Below are 18,030 nucleotides of genomic sequence, written 5' to 3'. Positions count from 1 at the left end.
GAAACCTGGAGGTGTGAGTGCAGCAACCCCAACCTCCACACTCCCTCCCTCAACCACAGGACAATGCAGCTCCGGAGAGATCAAGGTGAAGCAAGCCCCAATGCCCTCTGTGCCCTGTACTCACTTGCCAGTGCCTTTCTCCGGGGAGAAGGACCCTCAGGAATGGGCTCCTGAGCCAGCTGAAGCGACCTGCAGTCGCAACCACAGTGACACCCACAGCCCTTGCTCTGTCCCATCCAAGACACAGAAGGCTGGCTTTCTACTTGGGGGGGGAAATACATTTTAAAGGAAAGATGGAAGTTGTCTAAATCCACAGTGCAAATCATTAAACATTGGAAATTCATTAAACTTTTTGGTTAAAATAGTGGAATTATATCCAACCCTATTTTACTAGAACTGCTTTTTCTGAAGGAACAGGGATGAGTGATTCTTAACTCTGTTCCACATCTCAGATTAGTAAACCATGTCACAACCAATATACAGCAATATTTTTCAAGTAAAATAAATGCACTTTTAGCTTCTCAATTTCTAACAACGTGAACTTAAGTGGCGTTATTAATTCAGGGTAATGAGTGACAGCATTTGTGCATCACTGTCATTAGCAATCAAGACATACCTGCTTACCTGTTTTCAGAGTGAGCGTGAGCCCTGCTCTTCCCCCTCCTCCCCCAACACTGCCTTGGGCTCAGGAGCGAGTCAGAAGGCAGTGCAGCCCCAGCAGTTAGTATGGTTACAGCTCTATGGCTTGTCTGGGAATGCTGGTGGCCTCATCTTGTAAGGTGTTTGATTTTGCTGGCTTATGCACACAGGGTGAGTGAGCTGTAACAGCATGGTCCCCTCCCTGTTTAACAAATTAAAAGCAAGCACACGTTTTCAACTGCAATGAAGTTGAGAGGCATGGAACCTGGTGCTCATCGCATTGCAGCAAGTCTGCTCAGTTCCTTGCAATCTGCTTTCTCAGCGGTGAGTTAAGGTGTCTCGGATCTTACCTGCTGTGTCAGAGGTAGTATTTCTACAGAAACAAGCAAAGTTAGCAAGCGTGGGGACAGGCATGCTCAGAACTTCACAGGTCCTGCCACCCTGCCAATGAAGGACAAGGTTCCAAGTTGTTCTGAAGCATGATTTGTACAACCTCATCATCTGTGATCAAAGAAAAAGGCAATACTTGGATTTGGATTAAAAACACTTTGTATAGTGTGTTGCTTTTATTAGGTGGTTACACCAGAAGGTGTGATGGAAGATACAGGCATGTGGGAGGTCAAGCTGCCTGAGCATTTGGCCAGTGGCCCCCGGGCGATTGGTACAGTAGCACGAGAGCCCTCATCAGATGGCAGGAGGACGAGAGAGTGATATGGGACAGGTTTTCTGTTGGGTGTTCATTTTTTGGTCTATAAACTGCAAAGGACGGCTCAGATTTAAATAAATACATTTATTGTAATGGCCTTTATTGAGCTCTGTCCATCAGTCTGCACCGACCAAGTTCTTTGCTTGTGCAGCGACCCCCCACAGCCTCCCTGGCTGTGTGTATGCAGGCTCCAGTCTAGGAAGGGAACAGGGCGTGCACCCTGCGATCCACGGAGAGGACACCTCTTCCACAACAGAAACCACAGGCTTAGCTTTGCAGGATGAGATGCGTTCTCACACTTCCTAGTTGACTTTGTCCTGGAATATATACAGGTTATTGGTGGCAGCCACAGCAATAATGTTGTCGTTGGGGTGCCAAGCCGTGTGCAGAATCTTCTTATTGAAGTCCAGACTATCCACACTGATCTCGTCCTTCTTCCTCTTCCCGCCTGGACACACTCTCCGAGGCTTCAAACTGGCTCGGGGCTTGCTGTTCTCTCTGGAAGCTTCCAGGGTCACGTCCCTCCTCGTGTTTCTGTCAAACATCCTGAAGAAGTTGTTGTAGGACCCTGTCATGATCGCACTGTTCAAACAGAGAGAGAAGCACGTGTAAGCCAGCAGGCACTTGATGCCCCGCCATAGCGCTAAACCCAGCAAAAGACAAGCCATGTGGTCACTGGTACTCCTGTACTACATAACAGGACAATTCTTAGAAACAAGACATGAAAAGTAATCATGATCAGGAGAGAAATGCAGTGAGAATTTCTTACTGAACTTTATATAAAACACTTTCATAAAGTCATGTCAGTAAAAACAAATATTACAGAACAAAAATGTAATGGATTCATATTTTTTATTACATTAATACATTTTTAAAAACGGTAAAAAGAACCCTACTACATATCATCTGTCCTAGTGATGAATAACAGTGTAATTTATTTCCAAGGCTTAACTTCTGTATTGTATCAGTGATTCGAAGTTGATATCCATGTTCATATTCAATAGACATTTGTCTGGCTTGGCACAATAGCTTCATTCACAGTTGATCAAAGAATGTGTTTTTAATTCATTAATTTCAAAAATATTTTTTTACAAGAGAAAGTCATTGGGAGGAGAGTGGGAGAAATTTAAACCTCATTCACAATCAATTCCAGATGTTGCAATACTATTTCTTCAGGATTAATTCTAATAGCTTTCAGTAAATCATCATCATTATAATACATATTTATTATATTGGTTAAAACTTCCAGTCTTTTTCAAGAAAAACGGCGAAACGACAGTGACAGTTGCCATGACTTCAGCCCTGGCTTCAGAAGGTGTCCAGTTCTGGATGAGATGTGTTCAGACAACGCCGCTGATTTCTCCCAGCAGGACACGACCAGAATCCTGGCCATTTCTGCAGTCTTCCTCCTCCAACACCCACGTCGTCCTGTCTCCTCACTGCATGAGGAGCTACGGATCTTTCAGGCACCCTGAGGAGGAAGCCTGGTGCTTCATTTACACGGTTCAAGGCTGATCCCAGCTGTAGGCAAATACTTGACTGTCTGATTAACCTTGTCTAGAACTTCACACCAGAATAAAAGATAAACTCAGGAGAAAAATTACTCCCAGCTAGCTGTACTTATTTCGACTGTGGGAACACTGCCAGATGTGGGGTAAGTGGACTCCCAGCGGCGGCTGTCCGTTCTTTAGACAAGCTAGAGCAGTGATGGCGAACCTCTGACACACGTGTCAGAGGTGCCACGCGTGTCAGAGGTGCCACGCGAGCTCTTTTGGTTGATTTTTGTTAAATGGCATTTAAATATATAAAATAAATATAAAAAATGTAAGTCTTTGTTTTACTATGGTTGCAAATATCAAAAAATTTCTATATGTGACACGGCACCAGAGTTAAGTTAGGGTTTTTCAAAATGCTGACACGCCGATCTCAAAAGGTTCGCCATCACTGACCTAGAGCATGCGGCAGGGCTGCTCAGCTGCAAGGCCCGGGCCCTCCTCCCCTTCACCCTGCCCTCAACAGAAGCTTCCACGCAAAAAGGCAGGGGAGTGTTCGCAAGAATGAAAGAACAAGTAAACATTACTGGAAAGCTTTTGGAAGTTCCTGGGGACAGGCGATTTAAATGAATTTTGCATGCATTCAGATATACCAAAAAGCATAAATATACAAGAATATGTGTGTACCCACAAGCTACCGCTGACAGTTAAATCCTGCTGTGTCCCCTGAGGCACAAGCACTCAAGGTCAGGGTGCACCACACTGTACATGTCTATATTCCGAAGAGTTACATGTTCTTAGACAACACTGTCCTGCAATCCTAAATATCACACGTCATCAAACCATGCGTATCCGTGCAGCTTGCTGTCTGCTCAGCGCCTTCCTGAGACCATCTGTGGGGCACACGTGGTTTTACTCCATGAAGCAACTTCCAACCACTGCACTCATTATTTCTAGAAGCTCTGACTGATTCTTGTCCATATCTCCTAGGCCACTTTTGTCTTGTGCCTGTTCAGGTTTGGTTCCTTTAACCTGTGTTTCTGGCATTCTTATTTTATATTCTGTAATGTCTGATTTCAATATCTGAATTCTCAGAGGTGAAGTTCTGTTGTCTCTGCTGACTCCCAGTGGCATGGTAGTTTTCGCCGGTGAGCTCGTGTGAATCCTGGGTGTACCTGCAGGGGCTCTCTGCCATGGGTATGGGCACCCCTGCATGTTCTCGGGGGGCTTGTCAAGATGTGGTTCTTGAGTGCTCTCCACTTGGCCCACTTCTAGGGTTGTATCTGCAGTGGTCCAAGTGCAGGCTTGTTTACCACTTGCTATAAGAAACTCAGTGTGTGCTGTGACACAGCCCCCTGCTTGCATGGCATCTGCCTGGGCCCCTCGTGTCACTCCTGTGGGGCTGGGGGACCAAGGCCAACACAAAGCTCATGCTGCTTTGCTGTGCCATGAAGAACAAGTCCTGTCTCTGACCAGGAATCTCACCTCGGCCAGCACCCATGAAACACTAAGCCTGAAGGGTAAGTTGGGCACAAGCCCAGACTGGAAGCCAGTTTACTCCTGCAGACATGCAGAGCACCTCACCCTCAGCACAGGTCATGCAGCCAGTGTAGATACAAACTCTCCATCGCTGTGACACAGAGGGCAGGTTCGTGGTCACAAAGCCCAGGATTTTTATTGAATTCTCCTGGGACCCCATCTGAATGCAGACAGATACCTTTTCCATAACCCACGAGGACCCCCGTTTCAATGCCCTGTCTGCGTGGGCCCATAGTGTGACTGTACCACCCCTGGGCTGTACAAGCTGAGGGGTCCTGGCTCCCTCATTTCTGGCCCTTGTGAGCTCAACTGTGCACGTGAAGAAATGTGTGGTGTCATACCCAGCGTTCCTGCTGTTTGTGCGAAGGGTTTTTCAGAATGCCCGCCAGTCCCTTACTGCCAGGAGCGCTACGTGACACAGTTCTATTAAAGATGATGCAAGATCATCTCCTGCCATCATCTGAAACAGAATTTTTTGATGATATTAAAGATTTAATTCTCAGCAATAGTATTATCATCTTTAAAGAATGCAAAAAATAAACTATCGATGTAACAGAATTGTCAAATTATAAATTAAAGGAGGATTTCACCCTGGCCCCCTCTACTCTGTCCAAGCGTGACAACCAATAGCGCTGAGGGTGTTTTCTCCTGCTTCTCTCTGGAAGAGCAGGCCATTCCCATACTTACTAGTAAATGACCTCCCCCTTCCTTCCCACTCATTTTGGAGACAGAAAATAAGATATTATCGTTCACCAAACATTTAAAAAACCATCAACATGAACCTAGTACTGCGCTGTCTAAATATGGAAGGAATTATGAGCAAGGGGAGAAATTGGTTCAGACATTCTGCCTTCCCCACCTCAAGACTGTCACCAAACAGATGGCCTGGAAAGCCAAGTCCGTCAGCATCCTCCACGCAGCTTGCCATCTGTCTCTGGAAGTCACCTGTTGGCCTGAGGAGACCCATGGGAGACGAGCCTGGGCAGCGGTCAGTCTTGATGCATGCTTACCTGTCTGGACCGTTCCAGCAGCACTCAAATTTGTCGAAGATGCAGTCATTTTCGTACAGAGAACACAGCTTGCTTCGAAGGTACTCGTGGACCTTAATGAGATCACAGGATGGTTAGAAAGCGTCATGTGTGAGATATGGCGTGAACTCGCACAGAGGCCTCACCTGGTGGGTCTCGACGGGCCGGCTTTCCATGTTCAGATCCCAGACCTTCACCGACAGGTAGTCTCGGGTCATCATGTACCGACCACTATGGCTGAATTTCACATCGGAGATGGAGGAAATTATTTCTGAGAAGAAAGACCTACTGCTGGGATCTTCAGGTTCTTCAAAAACTGAAAAACACAGTATTTTCGACTTCTGTTTAGAAACTGGACAAATCATTTTGAAGTCCCAGCAGGACCTAGGCCCTCCGTGACACTTCAGAAGGCTACTGCTCAAGCTTCTGATCTCCAGGCACTTTCTGGTGCTCCACTTCCGTGCTTAAGACGTTTAGGCAGGCCACTCAGTGCGAGAGTGACAAGGGCAGCATCAGAAGCACGGGCCCCGATTCCACCCAGCTCAGGACCAGCAGGTCCACACGTGAGGCCTCAACTGTTACCCGGAGAAGTTCCCCACGACATGCTGACTTGTGTCCTGGTTAAGGCCCTGGGCTGACTGGAGGCTGTTACTGCACAGACAGCTGCGTGTCCTTGTGGCTCAGGCCCTAGCAAACATGTCCAGCCTTTCCCCGTCCCTATAACTAGAAGTTAAGAAATGGCATCACATGAGAACGCAGGTGCCATGCTCAGGGCAGCTGAGAAAGTATCCCCACGTCTGCTGAAGGTTTGCCGTTCCAGCAGCTCAGACATCCTGTCTTCCCCACCTCAAGACTGACCACAACCTCCACATGGTCCAAGTTTCAATAACCACCTACTTCAAGGTTTGTTTTCACTACTCCATGGTCACGATCTACTCTGACGAAACTGGATCGCTACTTTCAGGAAGATCCTCATCTTCCTTGGCAAATCTTACTGTCTCCCAGTTCTGCTCTCTCGGCAATAAGTCCATGGTCTTTCACCCGTGGCGTCGTGGAGGCTGCGCCTGCACCTGAGCCCTGGGCACTGCCATGCTTTCGGCTCAGTCAACTTTGGGCAAGGAGGTCGGCATGTTCTTTCATTTTAAGCTGCTTTACTTTTTTTTTCGAACCTGTATGTTTGTTGGCACTGTTTGGAGCAGGACGGTTTTTACTGGGGCACACCTCAGGATCCTCCAGCAACGTCTCCATAACATACGTCACATCCCCAAGACATGTAGGATGATTTTCAATAAAGTTGGGCCTATTCTTTATGGGTAAAAATAAAACGAACCCACAACTTTCTTTACCTAGGAGAGTCAAGGCTTGGGATTGAAGTGCTAGACTTTCCTGAGAGACTGGCTGCCAGTCCAACACAGCTAACAGCTGAGAAGGGTCACAGGGCAAATGCATCCTGGAGGCCCAACCCAGGTCCCTGTGACGATGCACCGAGATTGGGGGCAGAGCCAACCTACGGTGGCTCCAACACGAATGTCTCTGGGAAGCAGGACCTCTTGGCAATGGCCCATGACTGATGGAACCAAGGAGGCCACAAGTGGGCCCAAGCGTAGGGGCAGAAGAAAACCCTTAGCCTTTGCACACACTCCAGAGTCTGGACAGGATTTAAATGAGCTGTTTCCAACAGGCGGACACTTACACTTAGAGTGTCGGTCGCACAGGGCCGAGGAGCGCATGTCACACAGCCGGATGGTCCCCTTGCTGCTGCTGTACACAAACACGTTGCACTGGTGTGGATGGAACTCTGCTGCGGTGATCACCTCCGTCAGCTCCTCCATGTTCGCGGGCTTAATGTCCACAATGTCTGGAAGCGCGGTTAAGGCAGAGCGCCTGGCGGTTTTAGTTAGTCCATGTCAAGCAAGGTTCCCCCCGCAGTGAGGATTAAGAGATTAGCTGTGAGGGAGCCCTTCAGTAAGAGGATCCGCACTGATGCATTAGCAGACTAGGATAATGGGCCTGACAGGGCTGGACACACGGACACACACACACTCTCTCTCTCACCAGTGCTGCTTTCCTCCTGTTGCTGCTTCAGATGTTTTATGAAGCCTTCATATAGATCACTCAGATTTAATTACGTAAATAAGAAAAGCAAGCTCCCACCTGCACAAAAATCTCATGCTCTATCCATAAATAACCACACACACACACACACACACACACACACACACACAACCACACACAGTATCTCCAAATTCCAAAAGGTTCTGCTTTCCCAAGTATCTGACATCCAGAGCTTGTGCTAAACAGTCACCCAGGGTCACATAGGTTGCCAAGTATAGCCATCACTGTAGTGAAAAAACAAGAGCAGAGCTGCCACACTGAGAAAGCTGACACATAGGTGACAGCATGGCGGTGACCCCAGGGATGTGCAGGGAGGGGACTCAGGGAAGCTCCGGGTGCCAGAGAAGACTCCCAGCAGGAACAGGGCAGCTGGAGAAAGAACCAGGGCCACAGATGAGAGAGCAAGGCCCAGCTCTCAGCTGGCCAGCTCAGAAGCAGGGAGCCCAAGGCACACTGAAGGGACAGTGGTCACCGGAGGAGCCCCAGGGTGGCTGTCAAGAGTTCAGAAGGGGCAGGGCTACCGGGCACTGGGCAGGCGGCTGAGCATCTGGAGAAGCACATTAGCCCCTATTTCTATCATGTGAGCAGATCAAAACTATGTTTACAGTGTTCATAGGGACAACTAAGTATAAGAAAGTATGTTTTATAATCTCTGTCACAGGAAAGGGTGTTTGAAGCATGATTATGGGACAACCATTGTTTAATAAGCAATGAAAGGTATGATTTTATAGACCTAGCTGATTTGGTTCAGTGGATAGAGAGTCGGCTTGTGGACTGAAGGGTCCCGGGTTCAATTCTAGTTAAGGGCACATGCCCCAGCTGCGGGCTCGATCCCCAGAAGGGGGCATGCAGGAGGCAGCCAATCAATGATTCTCTCTCATCATTGATGTTGTCCTTCCTCTCTGAAATCAATAAAAAACAGTATATATATATATGTGTGTGTGTGTATATACATATATATATATATATATATATATATATATATATAAATAAATAAAATATATGACTGTATAAACAAACCCTTTGTGTAATAGAATTCTCACAGATCATTAAGGGAAAACAGGAGCTTCCAACAGGAGAAAAAATGACAAAGGACAGTAAAAAAATAAAAAAATGGATATTAACTTAATAGAGATCTATGGCTCCAAAGACTGTTACATATAATACAGGAACACGTGTATAATTAGTCCTGCAATTGTAAGTCTGTACTCCTACTGACATGGAAAGATGGTCATATGTTAAGGAAAAAAAAAATGAGGTTAGGTGGGGTGAGGCAGAAGAGAACAAAGGGAGGAATAAATGGTGATGTAAGGAGACTTGACTTGAGGTGATAAATACACAACCCACTATACAGATTATGTATTGTAGAACTGTATACCTAAAACCTATATACTTTTATTAACCAATGTGAACCTAGTAAGTTCAAATAAAAAATAAACGAGGCTAATAGCCATTGCATCACTCTCTCTTAGTTTTTACAATAACCCCAAGAGGCACATTCTAGTCCAGGGGTGGGCAACTTTTTGACTCGAGGGCCACAATGGGTTCTTAAACTGGACCGGAGGGCCGGAACAAAAGCATAGATGGAGTGTTTGTGTGAACTAATATAAATTCAAAGTAAACATCATTACATAAAAGGGTACCGTCTTTTTTTTTTTTAGTTTTATTCATTTCAAACGGGCCGGATCCGGCCCGCGGGCCGTAGTTTGCCCACGGCTGTTCTAGTCCCTCACCTTTACAGAGGAAGATGCCAAGGTCACTGAGCTGAACTTGGGCCTCCTGATCCTCCCGGGTGCTAGGAACTTTACTACCACTGTGTAGAGGACGAGCCTGGTGTTTTCAAAACATAAAAACTTGTGCACACGGGCATAAAAAGCTTGGAAGGATATGCATCCAACTACTTACAATGGCATCTCTGGAGGGCTGGACTATGGGGGCAGAATCTTCCTTCCTCTCTATTATTTCAATTCTATTCAGAAGAAGAATGATTAAAAATCTAAGGGTTTAGAGGAGAATGAAGAGAAAGCGTGGCATGAGCATAAATATAAGTATCATAACTCGTGAAGTTTTGCCCAGTTGAAGAAAGAAGAAGGGGAGCCAGGCACATTGCTCCTTCCCTAGGTGGGGTGGGGCGCTCTGGGGCCGGCCTCTCTAACTGCAGCACCACAGAGACTGCCGCACTGTCTGTCAGACAGCTTCATAAACTAAGTAACCACATGAAAAAAACCACCAACTCAAGTCAAGGACAACAGCTCATAAAAATTAAGTGTGAAATGCTAGAATTTAAAGTCGTATACACTTCATTTCCTGAGATTTATGTGAGTAAAAGGCAGACAGGCACATGAGCCCCGGCACAGCAGTAGTCAAGACTTGTCTGGCTGGCCAGCCAACACTCCAAAATGTGGAAAAATGTGACTGAAGCTACTTGATTTCATAGGGTCCTTATTTTATGGGAAAATCAATAACTTTTAAAATGTGTGCTCAGACAATAAATTTAGATTTTCATCCTAAAAATAATAGCATATATCACTTAAAAGATTAATTTTTTACTATTCCTTAAATTGCATGTCTTCCATGATCAGTCACCTCTGGGGTTGGGTACTTAAATATCATTCTAACCAAAGCCAGTATTTTCTATTAGCAAATTTAGTAACACCCTTCTCCCCCCAAAAGCAATGCTGAACTTTCAAATACATACTACATAAAACTGCCTATGATTTAACCAGGAAGGCAATGGACTTGAGATCATGCTCAGCAGAGGAAACTTTTCCCAAAGGTAGAAAACAGTTCCACTTCAAGGAACAGACCCTTTAAACCACAGAGAACTTACATCCCCGGCTGCCAGGCAGCAAAGACTGGAGGAGGTTATAGCGCTGAGAGCTCCCTATCAAAGAACAAGCCTAGGAAAGTGCGAGACCCGCCCGATGAAGGATACTAAAGCTTCTATCTGTGATCTCTAAATGCCACAGATTAATTCTCAGGTCATCTGCAGAAAGATACGTTTCATGATCACTGTTTACGGAAATGGAATTTATATGGTATGTGTGAGCATTTGCAAAAATTCGTCGTGGACTTGCTTCTACCATGAGGTCCATGGGTTTCAATATTGGAACCTAAAAATGGAAGGAAACAGGAATTCAAAACAAGACCACAGCAGCATATAATCAGAACACACAGTAGATAACAAAAGAGATGAATCTCCATTCACAGTTCAGTGACAGTTTTGTACCATAACACCCTAAATAGCAAGTGACAGGGCTATGGAAATAGGCTACAATATGGGAGGTTGTCTATTTCAAGCTGCTCCTCCTGGCTGCCACTACCAAGGCTGACACCTTCTTGTGGAAGAAAAAATTAAACTAGCACCTGAACAAACTGCCTTCAGGACTCTGATGCCTAATGCTGTGGCTTCACTGTCCTGCCTGTCCCTGTGGCTATGGGGAGGCTCAGCTGGACCCTCCCGTCTGCTCTCCTGGGAGGGAGCTGGAGCATGGACCTTCCCTTCCCACCACTAGTGGCCTGCTGCTCCACACACACACCACAGCAGTGGCGGGTGCAGGGCTGGAGGAGCACACAGGAGGGGCCCTGGGAGCTGCTGTTTCTCAGTCGCACTGGCTGCTGCACTTGTGCTCTTGGGGCTGCTCAGTTACATGGCAGGGGCATTTTCTGGTGTATACATTATACTTCAATAAAAGGTTTTAAAAAGGGGGCACAGAAACCCTATCTCTTCCAGGGAAGAGGGGACCTACACTGAAATGGAAACAGCGGAGAGGTGTTCGCCAGGCGAAGGAAAAGAGGAAGGGCCACAGCCTGAAGGAGGGGCTCAGTCGTGGGTGACAGCGTCCACATGTGATAAAAAGAAAAAAGGACCAACATCACTGACATCTAGCAGAAAAGGAGCTTTAAAATCCAAACAAAAATTAGTGATAGTATTTGTTATTTTTGTAATTTAAAACCAAAAGGTAGTGCCTTAAAGGACAAGAAGGGAAATCTCTCATTTTAGTCTTCTCTGGCCAAAATTCTTTGGGAAATGTGCACAAAGAGACTTCCCTCACTTTTTTTTAAAATTGATTTTTTAGAGAGAGGGATAGAAACATCAATAAGAGAGACCCATCATGTGCCCTGACTAGGAATCAAACCGGTCATCTCTTGGGTCCTAGTTCGACTCAACCACTGAGCCACACTGACCGGGCGACTTCCCTCACTTTAAACCAGTTAAATGCTGACCACACACCTGCTTTCTCTAGAATGGGACATGTTAGTCCTATGTGGTTTGGGACAGGCCTGGCATACCCCTCCAATACATACATGTCTCAGGTCTAGTAACCAAAACACAGGACAACTGAATACTTATAACAGAAGACACCTTCCTCTAATTAACGAGGCCTGTTTTCTAACACTAAAATAATTTAAGAGGAAAAGAAAATTTAGGAAAATCAACAGTTCTCACTCTTACCCAGTTAAATTTAGACAACTTAAAATCCATGTGAACCTCTCGAGGGGCAATTAGGATGCACACACAGACGTGAATTCACAGGTACGTCAATGTAGTTCCCCAGCCTGTGACCCCGTACCCCACCCTGCGATAAAGAAGAGCAGTTTATACAGAAACTGCTTTTCTCATATGCTTCACCAGCCACCAAATCCACCAGTTTTATTCAGGCCAAGCACATAAAAGCAGCCTTGAATAAAACCAAGATTGAGCCAGTAAGACCTATAGCTTTTCCAAAACAGGCATGTGGGTGTCACGTGTGGCAAGCAGGCATGGTCAGAAGGAGCTTGGGTACTGAGAAAGGGTGGTATGCTCAGGTGGGTGGCAGTGCTGGGGACAGGCTGGGGCAGGAGAAAGTGCACCCCACACGGTCCCATCCTGCTCCCCTCTATTACACTTGACAGTTTAAATGAGCAGCTCACAACGGTGACTGTACCCTAGTGTCACTGTCACAAACAGGGACCATCTACACTATCATGAACCACGGATCCAAAAGCAGAAACACGGGCGTCAGAAATCGCCAGGTGGATCACATCCTGGTTCAAATTAGGGTTCTGTAAACTCAATTTCAGCACATTACCCAGCTTTCCTGGTCTCAAACCCCCGGAAACAGGGCAACACTATCGACCTAAGAGGTCTTATGGTGACTGGCCCATCCTGCATGTCTCCTCGGCAAAACGTCCCAGTTTTCCTAACTGCTGTGGCACTGCCTTTGCTGCTGGGCTGGGGCTCCGTCCTGTGCACCCATCGCCCCAGCACCCCACTTGCACCCAGTGCAGGAAAGCAGAGGAATGGCATTACACAGACAAGCACACTGCCCAGTGTCACTACAGTGGGCCATGTGGGTGAGTCCTGCAGCAGTGTCCCTCTCTGCAGAGCCTCTGCTAGTCTGAATGTGTGCACTACCAACCTTCACCTGATAAACAAGTAAACACATTTAGAAACACGAGGCAGCTTTGTGTCGGGATCCTCTGCACTACCATGGGTGCCCATCTTCCTGCGCCGTCCTGTGCATAGTGGTACTTCTCTGGTGTCATATGAGGCATGCCTGGCCATGACTCACGTGTTTTACCTCCTTCACGTTTTGTCACATTTAAGATACTATCCATGGCATGCACCTCCCCCTCTCCCTCTCAGGCCAATTACAAGACACTGAGATTTTAAGTTTTACTCAATCTCATAGATGTTAAAAATGTGAAAAAACTTAGGTATCAGAACTGATGAAATATGGCCATTTCATTCTATACCCAGTGCACCAAAAAGGGAGTGGAGAATTCAACAATTAAAAAAATAACGATGCTCATGGACAGACAGGCAAGGATTCTGAAGCATTAGACCTGTCTCAGTTAACTCAGAGAAAATCCAACTAAAACCACCATAAATGCATCTTGGTGGCCTGTAGCTCATCTTTCAATCTGCAACCTGTGCTGTCACCTTGGGAGGTGTTCTGAATTCCTCCTGGTCGTCAACCCTCCTATGTGCTAATCTGAACCTGTACAGTGAAAGGCAGTTGATACATTTAGAAAGGCTCCTGTTGTGGAATTAAATCGGAGTCTTTTCTTCAGTATTACTGCATTTTCTGAAGCTAATGTGTGACTTTTGCTCTTGTGAAATATGAGGAATCCCATTTCTAACATGCATACAATGACTCTATTATATAAATAACTTTCTGAATCACGAAGGCAGATAATAGCTGACTTAGGCATTATTATTGATCAATTTATGAAAAATACTGATAGTTTAAAGAAAACGGAATGTATACCCGCAGTGCTGTAATTCTAAATGGGTCTCGAAGTCGTCCATCTTCATCTTTCAAGTTATAACCTTCTGCTCTTTTATCCCGTTCACTTATTTTCCATAATTTAATAGTTTTATCTGAAAATAAAAACCTCATTCTCCATATTAAAAGAAAAAACCATATTATCATGCACCACTATTAGTTGGGTATTATACTAGGAAAGTGTGTATTTCCAATTATGGGTGGACACTCATTTTTTACATAAGTAACGGTGTGAGAGCTGAAAATGGGGAGGGCACCACTGGCGCTTGGTCCACATGTGGGTTTTCTTTTCCTTTTCTAAGGATGTGGTACTGGGAGAGTGTGTTTGCATTATTTGAATTTTCAACCTATCACTTGTTTCCTAGCTAATAATTACCCTCCCCACAAAGTTTAAAGCAGAAATAACTTCTTTAATGGGTTAAAATTAAAAAACAAAACAAAAACAACCTACACATAGAAAATGAAATCCTAAATCAAATAGCCATTAAAACAAAAGTCTTACCGTTTGTAGAGAGTAGAAAATGAGCAGCATTCTGTTGTGGTAACCACCTAATTTTATTAATTTTTTCCTCAATTTCTAGACTTTTCAAATAGTCAAATTCTGGTTCATGACTTTGAAAGGTACTGTAAACATTATATTCTCCCCTAGAATGAGGGTGGCTTTTATTCTGCAAGAAAATATAAAGGTGTTTTCATGAACAAGCACAGTGTAGGGGAAATGTTAGCATTACCAATTTGAACACCAAATGACCACACACATTTTTAAAAGTAAAACAAACAAAAAAACACCTGAGCCCCCCAAAATGTACAATAGATGACAGTCAAAATTAACCTCCTTAGTAAAACAACAAGAAAGATGACCCCCAGTCCTTCTATTCTCCCCACTTCCACCAGGAGCCAGGGCCACACCATAGATGCCCCTTGGTGCCCCTGCCTGGTGACATGTACTATGGTACAGACCTCCATGGAAGAGAACAAGGGCTCGTTAGTCTCTATACTAAAGTTTTACCACAAAAACTTAGAGGCTAGAATCTGGAGATGTAAAAGGAACTGCCCACTGACCTACCAGGAAATAGGAAGGCAAGGGAGCCTAGTCACAGGTCTCTCAGGGAAATGCAAGACAGGCAGGCACTCTGCGAAGAGACCCCAGGCCGGGCTAGCACACCTGCATGGGGATCATTACGTTTGCTCCTTTCTCGGTGCTCTCGGAGACTCTGATAAGCCCCCAGAACTAAGGGGGTGGACAAGGCTGGGCTCGTTCCCATTCCCTCTCTCGCACAACTGAAAACAAGGTTTTTTTCTCCCTGGCTCCCCAGAAAGGGACACGACCTACAACCAGTGCTCATAAGAGAGGCTCACTTGTGGGCCCCTCCCAGGTCTGTGTTCTGAAGATACCTTCCCTTCCTGCACTGACAATGCAGCCCTCAGTGGGTGAGGAGGCAGAGAGAACAAATGCCCCCCCCCCTCCCCCCCAGCAGTAAGTACCCTGCACAGCCAGACCACAGGCTGGGGCTTGTGAAGTGATTTCACCAACAGCCCCTTGAATGAATTACAGAAGGCATGGGGACTTGACCAGGGATCAATGGCTGGATGGCAGTGAGCTGAAACACAACTCCCGGAGATAATTTTGGTAAGACGATTCTGCATGATTAAAGTGATATCAGAAGGGTTGACTGATTTCATCAGGTTTGTGGACTGTAAGTTACTGACCTCTTGTTCCCGCTGAAAAATAACAACTCTGCCTCCCTTGTCTCCTGTTGCAAGAAGATCTCCAGAGTAATTAAATTCAACAGTTGAGATAATGTCAGCTGTCAATAAAATGCAGAGGCAGTTTACCAGATTACAATTGTGGGAGAAATCACAATGAGTATAAAAAAATCAACAAAAAAGGTCAAAAGACAGATAAACATATATAAAACTTTCTCCCTGGATAAAGCCAAATTTTCCTAAGAAACTTTTAATTACCAACCAGCCACTTCTCGGTTCTGGAACCAGAGCCAATAGCACATATGAAATTAAGGTTTTGCCCAAGGGATAGAATACCTAGTCCCTGGTGCAGCAGGATTTATCTAGACTGGGTTGTCTTATATAAGCATGTACGGTAGAAATTTAGAAAATTAATATTGAAAAGAAAAAAACTGGTTCAAAGAGACTGTTGCCTAATATATAATGCCTGCCTAATACTAACTTTTAAAATATATCTGATTGTTACATAATATTAACAGAAACGTTGTAAATTTTATGCAGTAACTTTTGTTGGTTTCTGTACAAAATGACATTATGGACAGTACAGGTTCTATTCCCTTATCTGGAAGAAGTCGTTACTACTGACAATGATGACCCATTACCTAGTGAGACTATGTTGGTCAAAACTGAGACTTCTGATACTATCAACACAAAGACCCTGGACATCAGCTCCCCAGGGGCAAAGCCAAGTTTTACCAAGAGAACAAGGCCAAGTGCTGGAAGAAACACCCCCAATAGACTCTGGAGGAAACCGCTTTCTCTGCAGTTCCTGCTTAAGTGCTGACTGAACCACGATTAAGGTGTGGGTATGGTCTCCCAAGGGGCCACAATAGCTGGTTCTATGACCACAATGAGATTCAACCATCTCAAATGCCCCAGAAAATCTCATCTCTCTGGCTGCTCTGAGGAAGGGCTGTTTTACTTCAAACTGTTCCCGCTGCTGGCCACCACCACCAAGGGCATATCCACCAGCAAATGCCAGTGACTGCTTGGGCTGCAGGACTACTGAAGTTGGAGTGCTTAAAGACATACTGCTGAATGGCTGTCATACATGACATCTGCATCAGAAACAGACCCCAATGTTGAAACCACTTGAAGACTGCCCCTCCAAAGTGGACATAATATAATACAATTCTCAAAGGTATGCACAAATATTTTCATCAAAGAATTATAACAGATGATTTCTTATTGCATTGGCACTGTTTACTGACTTATAAAAACATACTGAATTCTATTGCCTGGGATTTCGTTTTTCTTTAAAAAAAATCTTCAGTTAGACTTGGGAAAAGGACTAGGCTTCTTGTTAGAAGTGTCAGTTTTTAAACTAAATTATTCAAAATAACCTAATTTGCTTAAATGAAACTGAAATATTCTGTATTGGACTAAAGGGGACTAAATTATTCTGTACTGGACTAAAAGAGACTACATCTATGCCATTTATACCCAGGAGGTGTATCATATAATTAATGGTATTCTAGCCTTGTCAGTGATTTTCAAACTTAATAAAAATGGACTAAATCTTTTATTTTTATTTTTTAAATTGATTTTGAGAAAGCCCTAACCAGTTTGGCTCAGTGGATAGAGCACTGGCCTGTGGACTAAAGGGTCCCAGGTTCGATTCTGGTCAAAGGTATGTACCTTGGTTGCGGGCACATCCCCAGTAGGGTGGTGTGCAGAGGCAGCTGATCAATGTTTCTCTCATCGATGTTTCTAACTCTCTATCCCTCTCCCTTCCTCTCTGTAAAAAAAAAAATCAGTAAAATATATTTTTTAAAAATTTGATTTTGAGAGAGAAACAGTCATGTGAGAGTGATACATCCATCAACTGGCTGCCTCCTGTACACCCCCTACCAGAGATGAGCCCCAAACTAGGCATATGCCCTGACTCGGAATCGAGCCAGCAACCTTTGGGTGCACAGGCCGATGCCCAACCAACTGAACCACATTGGCCAGTCCTGGACTGAATCTTTTAAAAGAAATCTCCCATTACTGTCAGTGGTGAGAAATCATTTTCATTAAGCTACATAAAAATGTATAAACCTAAAATTAGAAATACTGTAGTTTAGAAGAGCTCTAAAATAAAAATAAATATTCAAACTAAATACTGAGAAAATAAAAAAAACCCAATAAAATTTAAATTACCAACATTAATTTAACCTGATGAATACTACTTTACAAGACCAGAGTGATGCTAACAGCTAAGTACGACACTGACTGAGGGCACCAAGCGAGGCAGTTTGAAACTACTGTGTACTGCGCCATGACTCAATTCTGTTTTCTGTCTGAGCGGTCAGGAGCCCCAAGCACAGCACAGCTGGCACCCCTGACCATGATCTGTGTGGCAATGGACCTGTTCGCACGGCAAAAGCAAGGCTCCTCTCTGATGTGCAAGCAGTGAGACATGCCGGGCCGATGCAGAACTTACTAGTGTCTACATCACCCTCAAACACCATGGATAATGCTTAGCAGCCCCTAAGCATCCACCCCAGATT

The 18,030-nt window shown here is 44.9% G+C and overlaps 1 protein-coding gene across 3 annotated transcripts in view; it reads right to left on the bottom strand.

The window, feature by feature from the left end:
- Positions 1 to 1,170: 1,170 nt before the first annotated feature.
- Positions 1,171 to 18,030, bottom strand: part of PPP2R2D (protein phosphatase 2 regulatory subunit Bdelta) — a 22,346-nt gene continuing 5,486 nt past the window's right edge. Inside the window, exons 2-8 of one of the 3 annotated variants that reach the window (XM_014464531.2) lie at positions 14,295 to 14,460; positions 13,775 to 13,887; positions 10,456 to 10,633; positions 7,099 to 7,263; positions 5,552 to 5,721; positions 5,388 to 5,479; positions 1,171 to 1,927 (exon numbers count right to left, since the gene is read on the bottom strand). In XM_014464531.2, the coding sequence (XP_014320017.1) occupies positions 1,648 to 1,927; positions 5,388 to 5,479; positions 5,552 to 5,721; positions 7,099 to 7,263; positions 10,456 to 10,615 (867 nt within the window). In that variant the 5' untranslated portion in view covers positions 10,616 to 10,633; positions 13,775 to 13,887; positions 14,295 to 14,460 and the 3' untranslated portion in view covers positions 1,171 to 1,647. Of the gene's footprint in view, positions 1,928 to 5,387; positions 5,480 to 5,551; positions 5,722 to 7,098; positions 7,264 to 10,455; positions 10,634 to 13,774; positions 13,888 to 14,294; positions 14,461 to 18,030 lie in introns of those variants that run through there. The other 2 variants (XM_014464528.2, XM_014464530.2) reach the window with 2 other exon arrangements.

Source organism: Myotis lucifugus, unplaced genomic scaffold (assembly GCF_000147115.1).
Source record: "Myotis lucifugus unplaced genomic scaffold, Myoluc2.0 scaffold_255, whole genome shotgun sequence".
Lineage (NCBI taxonomy): Eukaryota > Metazoa > Chordata > Mammalia > Chiroptera > Vespertilionidae > Myotis > Myotis lucifugus.
This window is presented reverse-complemented; position numbering and strand designations above follow the sequence as displayed.